The sequence below is a fragment of the Dermacentor variabilis genome, chromosome 2 (assembly GCF_050947875.1).
Source record: "Dermacentor variabilis isolate Ectoservices chromosome 2, ASM5094787v1, whole genome shotgun sequence".
Classification (NCBI taxonomy): Eukaryota; Metazoa; Arthropoda; class Arachnida; order Ixodida; family Ixodidae; genus Dermacentor; species Dermacentor variabilis.
This window is the reverse complement of record NC_134569.1, coordinates 126,728,175-126,749,592: the sequence shown is the minus strand read 5'-3', so window position 1 is coordinate 126,749,592 and position 21,418 is coordinate 126,728,175. Positions and strand designations below refer to the sequence as shown.

General features: G+C 44.5%; 1 protein-coding gene across 9 annotated transcripts in view; it reads right to left on the bottom strand.

Annotated features, from left to right (window-relative positions):
* Positions 1-21,418, bottom strand: part of LOC142572672 (rho GTPase-activating protein 23-like) — a 143,043-nt gene that overhangs the window by 14,791 nt on the left and 106,834 nt on the right. For 7 of the 9 annotated variants that reach the window (XR_012826121.1, XM_075681954.1, XM_075681961.1 and 4 more), the window contains 3 exons: positions 20,760-20,883; positions 14,896-15,241; positions 12,527-12,942 (listed from right to left, as the gene is read on the bottom strand). Coding sequence is in view for 8 of the 9 variants with exons in the window: in XM_075681954.1 (XP_075538069.1) it covers positions 12,527-12,942; positions 14,896-15,241; positions 20,760-20,883 (886 nt within the window). In the remaining variant the exon portion in view is untranslated. Of the gene's footprint in view, positions 1-10,683; positions 10,827-12,526; positions 12,943-14,895; positions 15,242-20,759; positions 20,884-21,418 lie in introns of all 9 variants that reach the window. The other 2 variants (XM_075681962.1, XM_075681957.1) reach the window with 2 other exon arrangements.

Genomic DNA, 21,418 nt, shown 5'->3' with positions numbered 1-21,418 from the left:
AAGACTTGCACGACAATGAGAACTCGGGGAGGCCTCTCTAGGGTGAATTCTACCCCAGCGGCATCTCAAATTTAGTGCTGCCATAGGACAGATGTCTGAAACAGTGTGGAGACTATGTGGAAAAATAGTGTAAGATATGTAGAATAGCACATTATATTTATAATTACCTGCATGTACCTTACTTTGGCTAATAATATATAGGGGCAATGACTTCCTGATTCACCGTCGTAAATAAACAAGCACTGCGTAAGGCGCACACAAGCAAACATGAACACATATCACTCGATCACCGCGGAAACTCGCTGTCGAAATACTGGAGCGAGGGAGCACGCCATCAGCAGGGAGCGAATTCATCTTTGTGCTGCATCTCGCATCAACATAAACTAAGCTGCGAAAACGCAGCGCGCAGCCGGACTCTGTCCCCGTCGCAGATGTCTTTCAAGATACAGCGGCTTGAGCAGGTGCGCGCTTGGCCGCCCGGGCCGCCAGGAGTAGAACGCGCCCTTCCTTTCTACCCTTCCCCAGATCTTTGCACATGACGGAAGATGGTGCGCTTCCTCCCGGCTTCCCTCGCTAGCATGCATGAGATTGAGGCGTGATCGCTGGCTCACCCTCACAAGCTTTCACATGCACATACAACACAAGGCATGTGGCAACGATATTGCCGCCCTTGGACTTTATACGGAACATCACGGCGACAGTGACAGCGGAAATGCAACTGGAGTGTCTATAGACCGTTTCATCGGGCGAGGAGGATAGGGCGCGCGGAGAGCCTTTCCTCCTCTCTGGCTTGGGCGATCCGGCGCGGCACTGCTTGAAAGTATTGCTGTCGCGTGCTGCGGAACGATTTCGAGATGTTTTAGATTTTACTTAGGGAAATTTACGCCATGTTCGTTCATATAAGGTCGTCAGGGAAGCCTTTTGGTGCATCGGCAACTACTGTAGGCGGAAATATGTCTTGGGGGGCGCAAAAATGTGACGCGCATAATCAGCCACGGTGTACGCGCATTATCAGTCGCGGTGCGTGTATGAGTTGTTTACTATTTTGCTTATATTGATTTTAATTCAACAAAGAAAACCGGCGTCTCTGTATTACGAGCATTAAATGGTAAATCAGCTCACTGTCTGACCGATTAGCGTAGGGAGTAAAACATAAAATATACGAGCGCATGCTCGTGCACGGCCAACCTAAGGCAACCACGAAACATCTGAGCGGCAGGCACTATCAAATATATGTGATACACTGGAATCGTTCTCACGCATTTCAAGTCTAGTGTGCTTGAAATTACCATATGTCTACGCTAGCCTTGTTGCATGAGGCCCATGGCGCTGCTCAACACAGCGATCACTGCGGTTGGTGAGCCAGCACGATACATAGATAATCTGTGTGCTTCGGCATTGCCTTTTTGGCCTGTATACAGGCATAGTAAATGAGAGGGTTCGCATAAAAAGAATGCGATGGCTATTTTTGAGCACAAAATTTCCGTAATACGTGTCAGTACGTCGTAGAGAACTGAACGAACACAACCGAAAAAAAATTCGGTTATCTTCTTTCTCCAAAAAGCAAGTTAAACGGGCTAACGCCGCACAACTTTTATAAATATATAACCGCTGATGCCGCATGCTTGGACCATGCGCTGTATAGAACAAATATATCTGTAACCCAGCACCTACTACTGCTTAGGATGCTCGCGCAGTTCGTCAACGGTCGCTTTGCTGGACAAGCTTAATTCAGACTCTAAGGTATGCTGCTATTACTAGCCAAAACTATTTTATTCATGGGTGGAAACCTCATCCATCCAACCAAGTAGTCACGCAATGTAACCTGCATCGAACAGTTTGAACGCTTGTCAAAGTATAACAGCACAGCTCCTATTCTAGCAGAACGGTGCCCACGCTGTTATGATCGTCGCGTATTTTTCATGGCTCCTAAACCGCAGCTTCAAAATAGAGGATAATACTGCAATAAGGACACATCAGTGATTGGCACATTCAGAAATACACAATTCATCCGCACACACATCGCGCTGCGTGTTCCGTCCACCTCAACGCCAGCAGAAATTCCGGCCATGACGCCTTAAACCACTTCAGCACGTCTCACAGAACCGTTTACCATGCAGAAGACGCACGTCATACTAAACAGACCGCACAACCGCGAAAACAAACGCCAGAACCTACCGCCAAGCGTATACCTGCCATGCAAAAGACCGCTTTCACCCAAGCCAGTATGGCGCTGCTCATAGGCGGCGCCACTGCGTTCACAATATGGCGGCACCTACGAAAAAACGGTCTATATAATTGAATTAAAATCTCAAGCCCGGAAGATTTTTGTTTGTTTTTAGAATGTGTAAAAGACATTGGAACACAGAAGTTCTTAATTATAATGATTATATGGCAAAGCACAACCTCTATAGACCTTTTTATCCAGTGTGGCACCATATTGTGCACGTAGTAACGCCATCTACGAGCTGGCTGATCTTGCGGCCATGCTGGCTTGGGCGAATACTCTACATTGTATGCCAGGTATATACACTCAGTTGCAGTTACTAGTAGGGATCGTCAATTCATTTTTAAATTCAATCAACGATTAATCATTCATCATTTTAGCCTATAATCGATTAATCACTTTCGATGCAGGGCCTTCCACTGATTAATTCATTAGGTGAAAATTTTGCCCGGATCCTTTAAAGGGACACTAAAGTCAAATACTATGTCGACGTGGACTGTTTGAATACCATTCCAGAATCCTCGCAACACTTGTTTCTTGCCAAGGAGAGATTTAGTTTCAGAGAAAATTGTATTTGAAGGGTCCGAATACCTTTTTAGAAATTCAAATCTCCCGCCTACCAACTGGAGGAGTGGTGAGGTTGCATGCGCCATCACCACCCTTTGCTGCCATCGGTGAGTAAAACAGCGTCTGACAGATGGCGGCACCGAGTCACGACAGAGCGGCGGATTCGCCGTTGCAGCTTCTTTTCGGTCAATTGGCGCAGAAGTTACGGTATCCCGCGACATCGCATGGAAGTTGAATTCTCTGCTACATAAAATTTGTCCGAGTTTCTCAACAGTTGTTACGGGAAATTTCAATGAGTTCTTTTTTCTAAAAGTGAAACAGAATTGGATGAGTAGCATTTTATTTCGTCTTGTTATACAATACAAGGATGTATTGTGGAACGAGTGGTTAAGTACTAGTGACAAAATTTAATAGAGGAGTGCTTTCATTATTGGGCAAGTACTTGAATGTCCCGGGTGAGTCTCTAATCATGTCTTGCATTTACCTCAATTTCTCTATTATTAAGGCTCTGTTCGCGATAATATTGACGCCTTAGTGATTCTCGAGCACTAATCTATCACTTTAGCTTGACTTAATATGAGCTTTTAGTGTCCCTTTAAAAAGGTTGAAACACAGTTATCTACTTTTGTGGGACCCTATTTTAACGTTTGAGAGGTGGAACCAAGTCTGAAACACAAGTGTATAAACGTTTGATAAAGAATAATAGTATTTAACTTGTTAAAGACTTATTATAGTTTGCACTTGTGGCTAATGAAACGACAAACAATATATGTTATAAAATGGCGCTTAGTGCACAATTAAATGAAATCCATTGTCTATCCCCACACAGTACAGCTAAACAAGAAATAGGAGAAATGTAAAAAGTGGAAGGTGAAGTTCAACTGAAATAAGGAAGAAATTGAAATATGCATAGGGGAAAGGAAAATATCTGGTTTAGAATATGAAACCACATGCCCTTTTCTACAAAGCGAAGGAACATCAAATGGCTGGGATGTTTGGGTGAAACCGACACCTTCTTTGAATGGCCACACAACCAGCATGTGAGAATAGATGCTCGGACGCTAGAGATTCACTGGAATCGACACGAACTCCATCATTATGTCAAATACATGCTCCAAACCGGCGTGCATGCTGCGCCACGTCTTTAGTGGACTGGGAGTGGCATGACAATCAACGATGGGGTTGCCACAGTATGCCTTGAATTGTGAGGGTATTTCAAGCCTTTAGCTTTGGCCGGCGTGGTGGCTTGTGCAGTGTGGGGGAAGAGAGGGGAAGCGCTCGGCTCCGCATCACTCGGGACACGAAAAAACAGTCGACAGTCACTCTACTACAGCCGTGCAACAGTCAGTGCTTGTGCACCTCCGTTCCACTAGGATTTCAAAATTGTCGCACCACCGCTGGCAAACTTTTAAAAAGTACTAATTACTAATTAATTAATTAATTAATTAATTACTAATTACAGAATTACTAATTGAACAAGCCTAATGATTAAGTTTATTTAATGAAAGCTGGAAATCGATGAAGATTAATCGTGTTGTGGGATAATTTTAACTGATTAATAAATGAATCATTCATCGATTCTGCCAACCCTAGTTACTAGGGGTTCTTTTCGTACCGGCCTGATTCACTTAGTATGATGTGATGTCGTCTACGTTGGAGATGATTCTGTGAGAGGTACTGAAGGGATTTAACTCAACATAGCCAAAGTTCCTGCTGCCCGTGGTGTGGGCTGAGCACCCAGTGCAATGCATACACGTGTGTTTCAGCCTGCAATCTGCCGCGAGGATCAGCTGCGTATTGAACACATTTTTTTGTGAATTTTGCCCTGTAAATTGGTCAGGCTTTGGATTAGGAGCAATGAGCGATTCAAAAGACATAAAGAGGATCGTAACAGTGCGGGTTCTCCTGTTTACTTCTACAAGTGCTCAAACAGATTTGGCGATAGATACATTCAGAAACTAGTTCGTTAGCTAGGTTTTGTTTTGCCACCAAATAAAATAGTTTTGGTTATTACTAGGAGCACATTACGTAAGACAATGAAAAAATATTTTTTTCTTGTTCAGCCCGTTCTATTCAATGCACCCGTTCATATTACGAAAATGATGCCCTGACAAAGAGTAGTGACATTCGTTTTTACGGTGCCTACTGGATGTTGCTGCCTCGCAAGTTAAAATTTAGTGCTGAAGCACAAAGCCTACTCATACACTCGTTCATCAACCGCAGTGATCACTGTGCTGAGCCATGCCACAGGCCTAATACAGAAGGCCACACATAGAACTAGCATACTAGACTTGAAATGTGTGAAGACTATACCCCAGTGGCTGGTGCAGTGTATGCTTGTGATTGCCACTTAGATGTTTCAGGATTGCATTGGGTTGGCTGTACACGAGCACTAGCTGTTATTTTCAGTTCCTGTGTGAAGCCAACAGATTATAAGGGTATTTTTGTTAGCACTGGCATTTCAAAGACGCCCCTACTCTTCATCGATTGGGATTTGATGGAGCAAAAGCAGTTTACAACCATACACTGCGCCAATTGACGCACGTGACGTGTTTGTGCAGCCAAAAGCTTCCGCTTTCTGCAGCTATTACTGCAGCTAGAGACTACAGAATGGGTCCAATGGGTCCACTTTTTCATGAGCTGACATCACATAATTATCTCAAAGAATGAGCTAAAACACAAAATCATTCCACACCACACAACCAGTTTGCACAAGCCAGAATGAAGAAAAAGGCTTGCTGCATGCTGGTTGCCAGATCTTTCCTATTTACTGGATCAAAATGTCTATAGATTACACAAGCACAGTTTCATGATGCTAGATACAAATATAACTTTCAGGTGAATTTTTCTATGAGATACATTTTTACACAGACAAGCAAAATTTGAGAGAGCATTACAGCATAAAAAAAAATTTGGGGAGTAAAAATATTTTACCGAAGTGCTTCATGCGGCAAAGTAAAAAAACTATGAATTTTAATAAGAAAATCAGACATGGTCAACCGCCACGTTTGGGACATTTGCCATAAAGTGACCTGGCCAATAAATGCAGCAATACCATTGTTGATCACTTCAAGGTCTCCCTCTTCCTATGAGCCCTTTGTCATGCTTTGGTTCACTCCCTGAGGGCCAGTCAACTGATTCAAAGGAGTGTTCCGGGTGTACTACACATAATAAACCCTGATGCCTAGGTATATGCGGCGTGGCTTGCTTTGTATACAAGGCAAGAACAGAGTAAAAAAAGAAGAAGGTGCAGCAGTCAAAGCAATGGCACACAAGATGCGCTGTTAGTACAAAATAGCAGTTTGACTTCTGCAGAAGTCCGAAAGACAACATCCTCTCGAAACCATTACGCTCTGCCACTGAGTTTTCTTGCAGTATTACGAACGTCACTTAATAAAATCTAATAAAGCTCAGCCTAATAAAAGTAAAAATTGGGACATTATGTTGAAAAGCAACAAACATATATACACTTTTTGACACAGGCAAAGACCTACATATCATGCCAGGTTAATTTAAATAACCAGCAAGGGCTTCATTTGCCGTATATAATAAAGAAAGTATGTTGCCTTTCACACGATAACCATGGGAACAGACACAAACTGATGTCAGCCCCTCTATTTTGCATTCAATGGCCTAATGGGAGTGAACACAACAGAATAACCCATTAACACTACACTATGCACTATGTAGTAATATAGTTCTGGTTACCAATGCCTCAAGGTTTCTGGTTACTATCCTCAAGGAATGCATACTTACACCATGGTGAGAGCTAGTGGTTCAGTTCAAATTCAGTATAAGCTGCAACAGCACAACTTAAACAGCACAGAAGTAGACACATGCACACTACGGGGTAAGCACTGACTGTCAACTATTTTCTTATTCCAAAGAATGCCCTCCTATTTCAGTCACGCAACCTGAATAAAGTTCACAGCCAATTTGCTGTTGTGACACCTCTTGCAAGTGTTCCCAATGTTCAATGATAACAAAAGACATAATTGACTATAGTGTACCACTTTTTGAACAGGGTGTGAAATGTGTACATCTGATCCCTATCTGAGTGCATATCTGATGACTATACCTGAAATCAGGTCACTCTCATCCTCAGATTTTTGCCACATTATTGCGATGCACAACAGATTGCATGTCAGTGACACCGAAACATATTGTTAGCAAAACCTTCCAGCAGACATTGTTGCACTTCACCTCAAGACTAAGGAGAAAATGCTTGAATATGCTTTCTGGTTGCTGACAAAGTAAAATGCAATAGAATTACATTTTTTACACTAAATGACTTTATTTGAATTGCTTATCATCTTGGCGACACTTTTATGTTCCCCATCAGGCTCACAAAGGCGGCACGCTAATGTACAGTTTAAACTGGACAGTGCTGTAATGATAGAACATGTGTCTAGGGTCAATCTTTGAGAAATTTAGATTTTAGAAGGGAAAGAAACTGTGCTAGCATTCACCACAAGAAAAGTTGATAATAAATTCACAAAAAAGATGTTTCCTGTCCTGTCCGATAAATAAATGGTGCCTTTTTGATAAGTGCTACTGCTGGCAGCAAGAGAGAGATTGGCATGCCTTTAGTCAAGATACACAGCTGGCAGTCAACACTTGTCTTGTGGTGTGTTTTTTTCCACATATTCAAGCTGCATTGCTTAAAGGGACACTAAAGGCAAATAATAAGTCACCTCGGACTGTTTAAATAGCATTCCAGAAACCTCGCAACACTTGTTTCATGTCACAAAAGGACTTAGTTTACGAGAAAATTGTATCTGAAGGGTGCGAATATCTTTTTTGAAATTCAAATCTCCTGCCACCCTACCGGGGGAGTGGGGACTTTGCGTACCCCATCACCACCCATTGCTGCTGTCTGTGAGTTAAACGGCGCTCGACAGACAGCGACACCGAGCCAAGACAGAGTGGTGGATTTGCTACTGCAGCTGCTTTTTGGTCAAGTGACGTAGACCGTTCAGGCATACCACGGCATAACATGGAAGTTAAATTCTCTGCAACTTGCAGTTTGTGCGTGTTTCGAAAGCCAGAAAAACCAGCGCAGCACTATGCGAGAACGAAACTGCCGAAACGCGAAAGCGTGGGCGGCGCAGAGTCAAGCGAAAACGAAGTGTTGTTGTCAAGGGTAATTTCAATGAGTTCTTTTGTTCTAAAGATGAAATGGAACTGGGCAAGTAGCATTTTATTTCGTCTTATAATACAATTTTTTTTTTTTGCAATGAGTGGTTGAGTACTAGTGACAGCATTTAACTGAGGAGTGCTTTCATCATCGGACAAGTACAGTCGACTCCCGTTAATACGAAGTTCACGGGGACCGCAAAAAACTTCGAATTAAACGAACTTCCAATTAAGCACAAAACACAAAAAACAGCACTTTATTTGTGGCGAAATCGAGTATTTTCTCTAAGAAAAATAGTCGGTCATCTTGCTTTGCTTCTTCTTGCCGAATCGCGCTGCTGAAAGCAAGTTCTGCAGGCTGTAGATGTGGCAAAACGCTTCTTCCGCGTTACCTTCAGCGGCAAAGAAGCGCTCCGCAAGAGCAAGGCCCGCAGCTACATCGGCAGCCTTAGGTTGCGGCTCGCCTTCAACGTCATCGTCGCTTTCCTGGGTCGCTTCCTGGGGCCGAACAATCTCTACAATTTCGCTATCCGTCAGCGCACCGCACGTTTCGACCGCCTTGTCTACGGCGACGTAATCTTCAAAATTGACGTCCCCGAGAGCATCACCAAAATCAGTACCGTCAAGCTCGCTTGTTGACGCTTTTCCCGCTGAAATTTCAGAGGCATCCTCTGAAGAAGCTGCCACAAAACCGCAAGCCCTGAAGCAGTTTGCGATTGTTTCTTGCTTCACACGATCCCATGCTCGCGCCAACATTGGATGGCACTAAGCAGGCTCACCTCGTACTTTGTGGAGCTATCCATACACAAAATCATGCGCTCGAGGAGGTGCCGCCTGTACAGGACTTTAACATTCTTGATGATGCCTTGGTCCATTGGCTGCAAAACAGCAGTTGTGTTTGCAGGCAAAAATGCGAGGCGTATTGCACTCAAGGCTGGCACATTCACGTGAGCACTGCAGTGATCGACAAGGAACACCACCTTGCGGTTCGAAGCAGCAAACTTGTGGTCCAATTTGTTTATCCAGCTCTTGAAGATTTCGGCCGTCATCCACGCTTTTTTGTTCGCCTCATAGTCCACAGGCAGCGTCTTCACGCCTTTAAAACATCTCGGCTTCGCGGCTTTCCCGATCACAAGTAACCGACATCGTTTCGTGCCAGTCATGTTTGCCGCAATCAGCACCGACACTCTCTCCTTGCTGCGTTTGCCCCCAGCACAGTCGTCGTCCTTGAATGTCAGGGTCTTCTCTGGTAGAAGCCGATAGAAGAGTGCAGTCTCATCTGCATTGAAGATGTCTTCCGGTCTGTGTTCGGCGAGATATTCACGCAGCATACGCTGCGCACGCTGCAAGACTAATCTCGCAAAATCTCGCCACTGCCAGTATGCAGCGCTGCATGCACCTATGGCACCCGCATGGCCTCCGCGATGCGCGGCAGCCACGCATGGCCTCCGGCGGGAGCAGCTTCGCCTCCCGCCGGAGTTGATCGCGGAGGCCACGGCAGCCGTAGCAATGAATAATCGCACCGCTCCAAGAAGGATGGCGTTGCGGGCGGCTGCGGTGGCGATGACACCAACGCGGAGCACGGAACTGTTGCAACACTTGAAAAATTGCACATTCTACCAAAGAATGACGGTCACCTCGAGGATCCCGGCTGAAAATTAACTTCCAATTAAGCAATATTACTGGATGAGGACTTCGAATTATCGAGCGATTTCTTCTATAGGATTACATGCAAAACTGACGGGACCAGCACTTCACTTCTAATTAACCGAAAATTCCAATTAAGCGGCTTCGAATTATCGGGAGTCGACTGTACTTGAATGTCCCGGGGGAGTTTCTAATCATGTCCTGCATTTTTCTCAGTTTCTTATTAAGGCTCTGTTCATGCCTCATTGCAGCATTGATGCCTTAGAGATTCCCAAGCACTAATCAATCACTTTAGCTTGACTTAATATTTGCCTTTTGTGTCCCTTTAAAAGGACACTAAAAATAATCACTACACTGTATATAGACTACTATAGACAAATAAAATAAGTATAGACTATAAAGTTAGTTTAGCAGCAAGAGATTACCCGAAAAGAAAATAAAGTCAGAACTTCAACTTTTGAATTTTGCACTGAAATAATTTAAAAGTGAGGGGGGAAACGAAAGGACGCGAACAAGACAGGGAACAGCATAAGTGCTGCCTGCTAGATCCCCAGTGCCAACACATCAATGTGATGTCACAGATTTTTATTCTTTTTTCTTTTTATTTATTATTTTTTAATGGGATGCCGATGTGGTACAGTAAATATCCTCAAAACTTGCACGTTGTTTTTTGGCACCTTTGGAATGCAATTAGTTCATCTTTACTGCTAAGAAATCAAGCAACGCCTGAGCAGACACTATCAAAATCCGTGAGGTCCCGGAGAGCTCGTGCAGGAACATCAATGTGCCACACGCACCCGTATTTTGTTTCTAGGTCTTTTCTGGCTTTCCCAGCCTCTTGTCTCGGTGAGAGTGGCTTTCTTCTTATTTCCTCATTTTATTTTATTTATCTCTTTTTCCCAAATTGCAGAAGACTAACTAGCTAATACAGTTCCACTTATTTTTCTCTTTGGTGTAACTTTGGGCTTGTGTTGTGGTTGTGTTATACACTACACTATAAGCAAACACACAAATGTGAGTGACATGAGCAGTTAGCAAGCTAACTAGTAGGCACACTGCAGTGGCATTCTCCATGAACACCGCCAAAACCATGCCAGTATACGCACCAGTCACTACCAACTGGGCACAAAAGGCCACTTGGCTCGATGCCTCGAGAGAAAAGAAGCCGCCGCAGCCCCAGAAAAGGGCAGTCCATAGATGCCACGTGACCACGGTGGCAACAAGGGCCGCTGTGGCATGTGAAATGGCTCTGAAGAGAGAGATAGGCCAGGCCGCACTGTTCTAGACATCAGCACGTACGATCTGAAGTAACTAAAAAAATTTGACACCCTTAACTATTGTTGACATCTATGTAATGCTAAGCGTCGCGTGGATCGTTGCGGCATGAGACACCAACGCTCGTCGAGATGGTGATGCTCCTATGAGTCAGGACGCGTTCTGTTGTTTTCCTATTGCGTGGTGTTTTTAAGAGGGCGACGGGAAACCGAAGAGAAATTGAGTTGGTGGGCGACGCCAGATGCCGCCGAAGCGAAACGTGATACCCACATTGCGCCACTACTAAAAGCATGCAATACGCTACCAATGGCACTACGTAGCACATGCTGTAAAACAGATAGGTGAAGATTCTTATCTCAATAGGTCTGGCGGTGATAGTTGTGAATGCGACATGCGAGGGCCGTGGCAGAGATTTGCTGGTACCAGAATAAGAAACCGTGCGCGCCGTCGTTTTAATATGAGATGGGCAGCTATGCACTGTTCTCGATTGCACGCCTCTCGCCTTTTATTGTTCACATGGAAAATGTATTTGATCATAGACTGCAGCAGGGAACGGCGGCACGTTTCGGTTATCACCTATTAAAAGCGTGCACTATGCTTCCGACAGCACTACGCGCTGTGAAACAGATAGGCGAAGATGCTTACCGCAATAGGATGGGCGGTGATAGGTGTGAATGCCGCATGCGACGACGCGGGAAAGGATTTGCTTGTACCGAAGTGAGAAACTGAGTGCGCGTCGAAGTTTTCACGTGAGACAGGCGGGCGAGTATTGCAGTGAAACTTCCATCGCAGGCAGCTATACTGTCCTCGATCGCACACCTCGTGTATTTTCTTGTCTACATAGGATGTAGCGGCCACAAAACGTATCATGCTATCGCAGTTTAGCGACATACTGAACATTGGTGCCGAAAAATCGTGCTTTCCGGGAATGCATGAACTGATCAAAAATGAGTGTAACTCTACTGAGTAAAATATATGTAACGGTAACATATCAATGAGGCTCTACTGTATTAATTTCCCACTGTGTAGATAATCTAGGTGGTGGTGGGGACACTCCGCTTTCTCACACCCCCTGACATTCATGACTGCAGTACAGCTCTCTCACTCCCAACGTTGGGCCTCGCAGACAATACGAAAGTGATGATGGAAGTTGGTGTCTGTAGTTGCACAGCTACGATGAGCAAGTGTTTCGATGCTAGTGCCACCTGTTGGCATGGATAACTTGGATGTGAAAGGAACTTGTTTATGGCTCTTCGACTGTGGAACATCGCCGTACACGGACTGATCATGTGCTCATTATTGCTCTTCGCAGGTTTAGCTTTCAGAAGGCTTCCCATTCTACTTTAGAGTGTGGCACCAGGATTGGGTGAACGTGATCACTTGAACGCACTTCCATTTGTGGGATTGTAGTCGGCGTCGGGCATAGAACATTTGCTCAGTAACCTTGCGAGGCAAGTATAACTTACTCCATTACTCGGTATTTCATGAAGAAAACCATTCCTTGAATGTATTTCGGCTAGCTGGCACTGGTGTACTGAACGAGCAATAAATACACTTGTGTGTTTTCATAGCTGAGTACTGCATCCTTTGTTACCAAGAGCACTTCAGAAGGCACGAAACTTATATTTTTCATCATGAGGTCATATTCTCGAAAGCAAGAGATAAGTGACAGACCTGAGCTTGTTGCTGGTGATGCTTGTGATGCTTGGTTCACCTGCGGTGATCGAAAGAAGGTGCCTGCTGCAGCGCCGACGAGGGGACTGAAAGGCACGGGAGATGATCGCTGATGCTGCTGTGTGCCGCTGCCGCCTCCAAGCAGCCTGAGGTAGGCTGTGGGTTCGTCAGCGAGGAAGTCGAGCAGGTCCTCGCGCTCGAGCTCCTGCTTGGCACGCTGCCAGTCGCGCTCGATCTGCTCGCGCTGAGCAGGGCCGCCGGGGCACGCGGGTGGGGGCCAGCAGCGGCGAGAGGAAGCCCGCAGCTGGGCTCGTGTCTCTTCCTCCAGATGGCGCACCTTCTGCTGCGCTAGCGCACTCAGCTGTCCGTAGGTACGCGGTGAGGCACTCCCGCTGGCCAGCGATGAGCACAAGTCCCTGTAGAAGGCACAACATGCATCATAAGCTTTGCATTTAAAGGGATGCTAATGAAAAACACTCAATCAGTTTAGACGGATAAAGTATACTTTCAGATCTCTATTCTCGTTAATTTAGCAGTAATAGGTCTACTATTAGAAGAGAAAATTAAGGTCAAAGTTCCATATCTTGAATTTAGAACCGTAAAGTGCTATTAGGTAAGTGCAAATGTAACGGATTTCCGAGTACTTCCCTGTATTTGAGCCATTGCAGCTCAGTAAAAGTGCTCCACTGTCTCTTCTCTGCCCTTTTTCCCACATTCTAAATGACGTGCCAAAACAAGAATGTACAGCAAGCCTAAATACCGACTTGCCCAAGAAAACATTCTTTTGAGCTCTGCAAAAGCACAGCCTTTGGCTCTTTTCGAATAGAATGTCCCTAATTTTTACTGATAAAAGATTAACTAGGCCTTAGAACGTACTGTCAAGATTCATGGTCTCACAGCAAGCTTATGCGGGAACATCCAATGTGATATTGTGACCGGCCTTTTGTTTTTGCAAGTTTTACGGTTACTTCTTCTCACACGTTGTTTAAGTCAATTCTCACGGTAAGTGTGGATTTTCTTTTGGTATTGTAGGAAGACAATGTATAAGTACAGCTCAAGTAACTCTTCTATTTAAAAAGCCATGTGTGAGCCATAGGCGATGCTGCATTAGAGAGCTCCAGGTTAGTGTCAATCTCTTCGGATTTCCTCGTAAAGTTTACCGAAATCTCGGAAGATCATAATGCCCCCATCAGAACATAGCCACCATGCATCTGTGTGTGCACAAACTGAGAAGTTACGCAATGAAGTGAAGAGCTTGCCTGACAGGACAGCAGGAGCTATGACAGGTACAAAAGTTGATGAATCACAGGATACAGAAGATGCACCATGGGTCAGCATAATCTTCCAATGAAATTGCAACAACTTTTTAAACTTGACTATCTAGGTTGGAAAAGCATTTGTTGTGACTACATTTCTGCTGCCCATCAGTCAGCACAATGTATCTGGCAATTATGTAACAACAAAACATTGATGCAACAATGATGTGCAAGAAAATAATGCCCCACAGGATGTATCTGCCCAAAGGAATCTTTTGTGGCTCAGTAACGTATGCATTTGGGCTAGCTGGTGCAGCTTGCTCCACAATGCCCATTCGTGCTCATTCAACCAATTCGCCAGGCACTCAACATATTAGTATTACCAGAAGTTACTAATTTAGAACATGGTTGCTGGTACACTCATGAGTCTTTAATAGTGGTGTGCCAAAAGTAATTTTTGTGACCTAAAAAAATCTGAATCCAACAGTTCCAGAAGCGAATGGAATATCGAATGTTTTTCTGGTAGTTTTCAAATAATTAACAGCTGTTCTCACCTTCGGCATTCACGTTTTAATTTACTGACGTTAGTAAGTTTCTGTCATTACAAAGCACATTATAAAGTGTTATTTATCAAAAGCTCGAACGAAACATTAGTAAAAAATAAGTAGTTCATGCGGCATAGTCAGGACCCATTGGTGAGTGTGAACAATGGTGGTTTAGCTGGAACAGTCTGGCTTCTCGAGTGGCATATAGCATGCTCCACTGTGTAACGTTTTGCGTTTTATGTGTGTGGCTGCAGGGTGGAATAGTGACTATTCGATTCAACCACTGAATCAAACAGGCAATATTCCATTCGTTATTCGAAGATTTCCAGTATTTGCACATGCCTAAGTACTTAAGTGTAATTAAATTCAGCCTTGAATTCAGCACAATGCTCAGCGCATCCTTTGTTGTGCAGTCATATTGCTGAAGTCTTGTTACAGACATAGAAGTGCAAGAGGCAAACCCGCTGTACAGTAAGTGTGTAAAAAAGCGATCAGCCCTACAGATTTTTTTTTTTTCTTTCTTTCCACAATGTTTCGACAAGAACCAACACAGCCAGGCAAAACTCACTCTGAGCACACAGAGGGCGTTTGGGGTGGGGATCCCAGCAGGGTCCGTGTTGGGGACGGAGGGTAGCTGCTGGAGCCGGCCGAGAGGGGAGGTGGTGGTGAGCTGCTCTCTGCAGGTAGCGAGCCATTGCTGGCCGCCTTGCTGGTCGAGTCTTCGCCCACTTTGCCCTCAAAAGCCAAGATCTTGTCCTTGACCCGTGAGCCGGGCTTCAGAGGCCCTCCGACAGTGCTTGGGATGCTGCTCTCCACGGTGAGGGACAGCTTGCGCTGGCGCAGCTTGCGGTTGGCCGCGCTCACAAGTGACGAGACCAGGTCTCTGGGGGACACCTCCGGGTTGCTGCCTGCTGCTGCAATACCAGAAGCAAAAGCATGGTACTGTACCTCTTTACTGCCCATGTTCAAAAGAATGAGTATGTCCAGATTGTCGCAGCAAGTGAGCCTCTCTCCCCACAAAAATTATGCACGTAAGATCACACACTACATAAATGTCGCCAAAGAGATTCTCTCTTCAACGTCAGCGTCGGGCAGTTCCACATATTCACAGGCAAACAAAAGCTGTTCAAATCTAAACAGAATAATTTTCAAACAAAACTAAAGGAATCTTTCCAAGAAGCAAGTGCAGCTCCAAGCCAGAAGCTAACATCAAAATTTTGGAATACATCAAGTATCAGAGATGACACTATTAATAAGACCTACAAACATGTGCACCTGAATGCATAATGATTTTATAATGCAAGGAGAATTATTAGTCATTGTTATCACTATGCCACTTGGCAAAGTAGTCCCTGGACAATGTAATACGCAAAGATACTGCACATATATGGCAGAAAATGCTTGTTCTCAGCTCAACACAGCATTTTTCACAAGTAGATAATGATAATTTACGTCTAGCATATTTTACAGATTCTGTGCAGCTGGACAAATATACCAACCTCATCTTCTCTGAGCCCAAAAACGTACAAACAGAACACAAGTACTGAAGCACATTCGCAAGAAAACAAACCTTGAGCAGAATTTCCCGTTGTTTATGCTCAGACGTTGCAGTACTAGCTGCACAATTGCTATGTATGTGAATAAGCATCTTGATCAATCTCACAATCTCTTCTAGAGCGTCCTTTTTCCACACACTATCCAACACTACATTAAATTTATCTCAAAGATGCACCACAGGACACTTCTTGAAAGTTGTCACTCGACTGTAGAAAAAAAAAAGGGAAGTAGACACATAGATTTCACGACAGGTAAAGTTGTCATCCACATGACCGTAGTGTAGCGTCGGTACCTTCCACATGACAGGGGAAGGTACCGACACTACACAGGGCATAGATACCATCCATTTCTATGGCATTTTTCCATTTTTATGGCATTTTTCCATTGTTATGACAAGTAGTTTCTGTGGGTTATTGTCAGCCCGTTAAGGCCAATATGCCCGACAGACAAAGGTGGGGAATGCACATCATGTCACTCAGCACCGTACATGCAGACCACAGTAGGTGCCATTGGTAGAGAGTTCTGAAATCAGGAGGCCCACAACGATTTTGTGCAACGTCACCCCCCCCCCCCCCCCCCCGTCACCTCCCGTCCACTTGTTGTCTGTGTAAATGCATGCAGCTGGGGGGTCAGCACATTGTCACACATATTTTCGAGCCCGCCGTGTAAATCCAAAGTTAAGTCTTCTCAAAGTTACAAAAAGACGGATCGCTCAAAGTTACAAAAAGAGACTGTTGTGCACCTACGAATGGCATGCAGAGAGGGGCCACCATACGGTATTACGCAAGATGGCCGTGAACTTGCAACAGTCATCCTGTGTACTCACTTTTGTTGGTGAGGTGGTTTGTTGGTTTTCTGAGGGTCATGCGACTGCTGTAAATAGATCTGCATTGATTCGGTAACTTTAACATTAGTTGCTGGCGCCAGATGACGCAGCTCCAATAAGGCCTGATGGGCTAGACGGTTGCGAGATCACACATGATTAGTGGCCACTCAAGCGGTGTCCGGGTCCCTGGTTGATCAGCTAGCAACTACCGCGAGCACAAGTGCCAAGTTGGTCTGTGTGCTCGCATGTGGGTAGAAAGCTTCGAACTGTGCAAATCTGCATGCGTGAGCACTGAACTTCCGTATTCAATGCGATCAGCGTGCCTTGTGGTGGCTAATCGACCCAATCTTCCCACATGCTTCTGTGCTTTCCACACGTGCTGCTCTTGTTGTTCCCTCTATTTGTGTTGCCTTAATTGTTTCAATCGGTCCAAACAACCATGTCAAACCTTGTACCGATAAACATTACGCACCTCGATAACACTGCAAGCCCTAAGGCACAGACCATGGCCGGGGGTCATTTCCCTAAGGTAGCAATATTTGAAAAATCAAATATTCGAGAAATTGAATATTAGATATTATAAGGAATCACTTTATTCCAGCCGAGCTCATGCTGCCACCACGTAGATTAAGCTGTGTAGCTCATGATGATGATATATACAGGTGAGGAAGATGTAACATGGATGATGATATGTAGAAATGATGAAGTTGAAAGTCAGGCTTGTGTTGTGCTCACACAAATTCTCTCTCGCTGTGGAAGCAGCCGCCTGGCCGCACAGGAGTATTATGAAGTGCTTCAAGTATATGGTTTTAAACGAGACGCATGCATTATCTCTGCCCCACGGCAACAGTGATTGGACGGTACTCTAAGGGGTGAGGCCCGGGGATTAACAGGGGATTCTGCTCACTGACCGTGTAAGGTCCAATAAATCGAGTCAGGAATTTTTCGCATAAGCCGGGAACACGTACAGGAGTCCAGAAAACTGCGTTGCTCAGGGAAGAAGTCGCAGCACAGTGAGTCCAGTCATAGCGAGATGCCCGAGCGTTCTGGGAGATGCTGGTGTTAATGCGGGCGAGGTGACGGCAGTTCATGAGGTGAGACAAAAATTGTTCTGAGATACGAACTGGTGGAGGTACAGGAGTCAAAAGGAATGGTACACCCGAGACAAAACTAAGTGAACAGCCATAGACGAGAAAAAAGAGAGAAAGGCCGGTAGTACATTGCGTATCCATGGTATAAAATGTCACGTACGGCAGGATTGTACGCAGTTCGTGTGGTTGTATGTACATTGCAATCATGTCTGCAGATGTACATTGCAATCATGTCTGCAGATGTACATTGCAATCATGTCCGAGAGTGAACAATGAAACCGTTCCGTCAAGCCGTTGGGCTAAGGATAGTAACTGGAAGTCGTCTTGTAAATGGTGTTTGAGGTGCGCAGAACTTCGGTAAGGATAGAAGAGAGGAAGACTCTGCTGCAGTCGCTGAGGAAAACGCGCGGAGGTCCATGGCATAAAAAAAAATACTGTGTAGAAAGAAATTGGCGACTTCAGCAGCAATCCCTGATAGAAGTGAGGCTGTTTTTGCGTAGCGTGTTAGATGGTAAACATCTGTCACAATCCAACGATTGCCATTTTAATTATTAGTGCCGACTTTGGTTCTCACCTCCAAAAAGTGATCACGCCTTACTCTGGCCCTTCTCTTCGTGAAGTGACCAGTCCTATTATTTGACCAATCGCACAGTGTGTGTACTGTTCGTGTCTCCATTGACGATAATCGTCACCACACTGTTTTTGCGGTATTTTGTGAGCGTACCCACGAACTCATCTTATGACAGGACTTCTTATCTTCTGCGCTCGCTCTTCTATTTGTTGTTGTCAGCACCTTGTTACGTTTCAACACGGCAAATGGAATTTCTGGGGTGTTTCCCACGAGGAAAATGTAACATGAATGATATGTAGAGATAATGAAGATGAAAGTTAGGCATGTGTTGCACTCATAATATTCGGTTCGTAAATTTAATTATTCAAATGTTTGCTATTCGATTTTAAATTGACTAGTCAAGTATTCGCACACCCCTAGTTTTTACTGTTTCCTTCACTAGTGCGCCGATTTATAACATTGGCGATGAAGTCCTCGTTCTCAGGTTTTCCTGTGGTTATGGCATTTTCGTTTGTGGACACAAACTTGGTCACTGTTTGCCCATCAACAGCATCTGGAAATGCTGACTAATAACACCAAATTTCGTCGAAACACTTTTCAGTTTTGTCATTGGGAATGCTGAAACCAGTACAATGGTAGCAGTTATAGGCTGTTTCCTTCTTAACCCTTTAAGGGTCAATGACGTAAATATACGGCGCCACGAACAAGTCCAAAAATGGTTGATGCCATATATTTACGGCACCGTCTGTACGTTTAAAAAGCGCGCCAATTTCCTAACTTTTGTTTTTCTGTTATGTGCTGCCACTTTGTGGGAATACAGAGAATTTTTCTCGCGCACCTCCCTCTCTCGGTTTTCGTTGCATGGTTTGTTTTAGAGCTAGTTTGCTCCAGCGCATCTATATACTACCACTCACGCATTGGCAGGTGGGCAGGCAGTGCTTTGGGCTTTGTTCTGCGGGCGGTTTCGGCTGCTTGCGCTCACGAAACTGATGACTATCTTGTTACTAATCGCTCAAAGGGCAACCGCCTGTCTCTCGCTCTTTTAGTGCTCACAGGGGTGTGCATAGAAAGGATGTCGCCATGCATGCGTTTCTGTTGCATTTTTTTTTTTACACTTGCGAAAACTAATTGCCTCTGGTTGGCGATAAGATGAACATTAGCGGAAGTTTGCACACGTTTTGCTTTTTTGACGGGTACACAACCACATAGTTTTTGTGAGTGTGCGCATCTACGCAGTTCTATTACGCTATGGATGTACATATTAGTGTAAGAGCAGGAACACTTGAGTCTTGTGAAATATTCTAGTGTGTGCATTTTCAATGCCTTGAACTATGTGTATAACAATGCATCAAATTTTAAATTTTATAAGTTCATTTGCTTTTTTTATTGTTGTTATTCATGAATGAAGAGTACATATATACCAACGTAAAATATTTTTTTTCTTACTTTATGGTCACTCTAAAAAATTACGGTAAATTTTTTTTGAAGTAAGTCCCAAAGAAGAATTGGAATCTGCAACAAAACAAATCAACCCTGGGTGCTCGCATATGGCGAAAAAAATCGACCCTTAAAGGGTTAATTTGAGCGCAGGATGCTGAGTTGTCATCAGATTTCTTTTGTTTCTGCGCTTGGCTCAATAAGTTCCAGCCTTCTTTTGTTTCTGCGCTTGGCTCAATAAGTTCCAGCCTGGTGGTGAACAGAAGATTCCGCTTTACGCTAGGCATAACACAAGAACAAAGACCACACATGAGAAAACAACACGATATGATGGCGTCGACCTCCACAAGCCAGAAAGGTGCAGGAAGGAAGCTACGACAAGAAACTCGATCTGATTGGCCGTATGAGTGAGCGCTGCAGGGCATGCCAGGAACATTTTTTGTAGGGGAGTGCTTGGCCACAGCACGATAGAGCTGCATAGGCATAGCCAGGCTAAGTCACTTTTTTCGGAAGGGGTGTTGGTGGCTCGACCAGCCGAAAGCCAATTGCCGGGGCAGTTTTGCGCTGCTTGAAGTTCTATATATCGGTAGTGACTGCTATTTTTGTTACATTTAACTGTACCTTTTGCTATATATTCTTATTGTATATTTACAGTGTTCAGAAATTGTTCAATATAAGGGATAACTCGCAGCAAACGAGTCCAATATAGTCCAATTCAACTTAATCATAAACTTGATACTGGGGCCACCGTTGTGCCCAACACGTTTGCCCCTAAACAAACAGCAAGAAACAAGCCGTCAAGCATGGGCAAAACAGAGTCCCAATCACATAACCAAAACAGGTCGCTTACTATGTTCATTTTCATCAAAAAAATGCTTGGAGCCTAGCAAATACTACGAACCTGAGCTTAACGCACCTAACACTATGTAAGCAATGCCATCCCCACTTACCCTGGCCACCAACTTTATGTAGGTTGCCTAGGAGAACTGAAGAGTCAGTGTCTGACAGGGCGGTCACATCCAGTGGTAGGTCCGGGACTGCGGCCTCATCAGATGGGCTAAAGATGTAGTCCGCCTGCAACAGCACACAATTAACAAGGAATCTCAGTTGAAGGTGAGCCATAAGTCGCATGATGTGTAGCCAATGTCCTGACACTGTGTCTTGGGATGACACATGAATAAGCATGGAAGTGGGCCTCAATACAGCCAATGGCTAAGGTGACTTCTAAACGAGGCTTTTTAGTTGGCCCAACAAGCTTTCCTGTAGAAGCATCACCGAAAAGAAAAGGTTTACATAAGGACTCTGGTTTTAACAACAAAAGTGTCTTCGTCGGGGCCCCCTTGACAAAATGTCGGCCACAGCACGAGGCTTCCCTTGTTCACCACCCACTGTTGCTTACTCTGTGCCTTGTCACATTAGGCCTTATACAGTGGTTGATCAACTCACGCAAAAATAGCAGTGTGTGATTGTGCTCAATCAATAAGAAGAGGAAACGTATGCTGATAAGTTCTCCTTTAGCAATGTGGCTGTAGAATTGAGATGTGACTTGGTGAAATCAACGAATTTCTTTCTTTCATACGCAAGTCTCGGTGAATGCACAAATTCATAA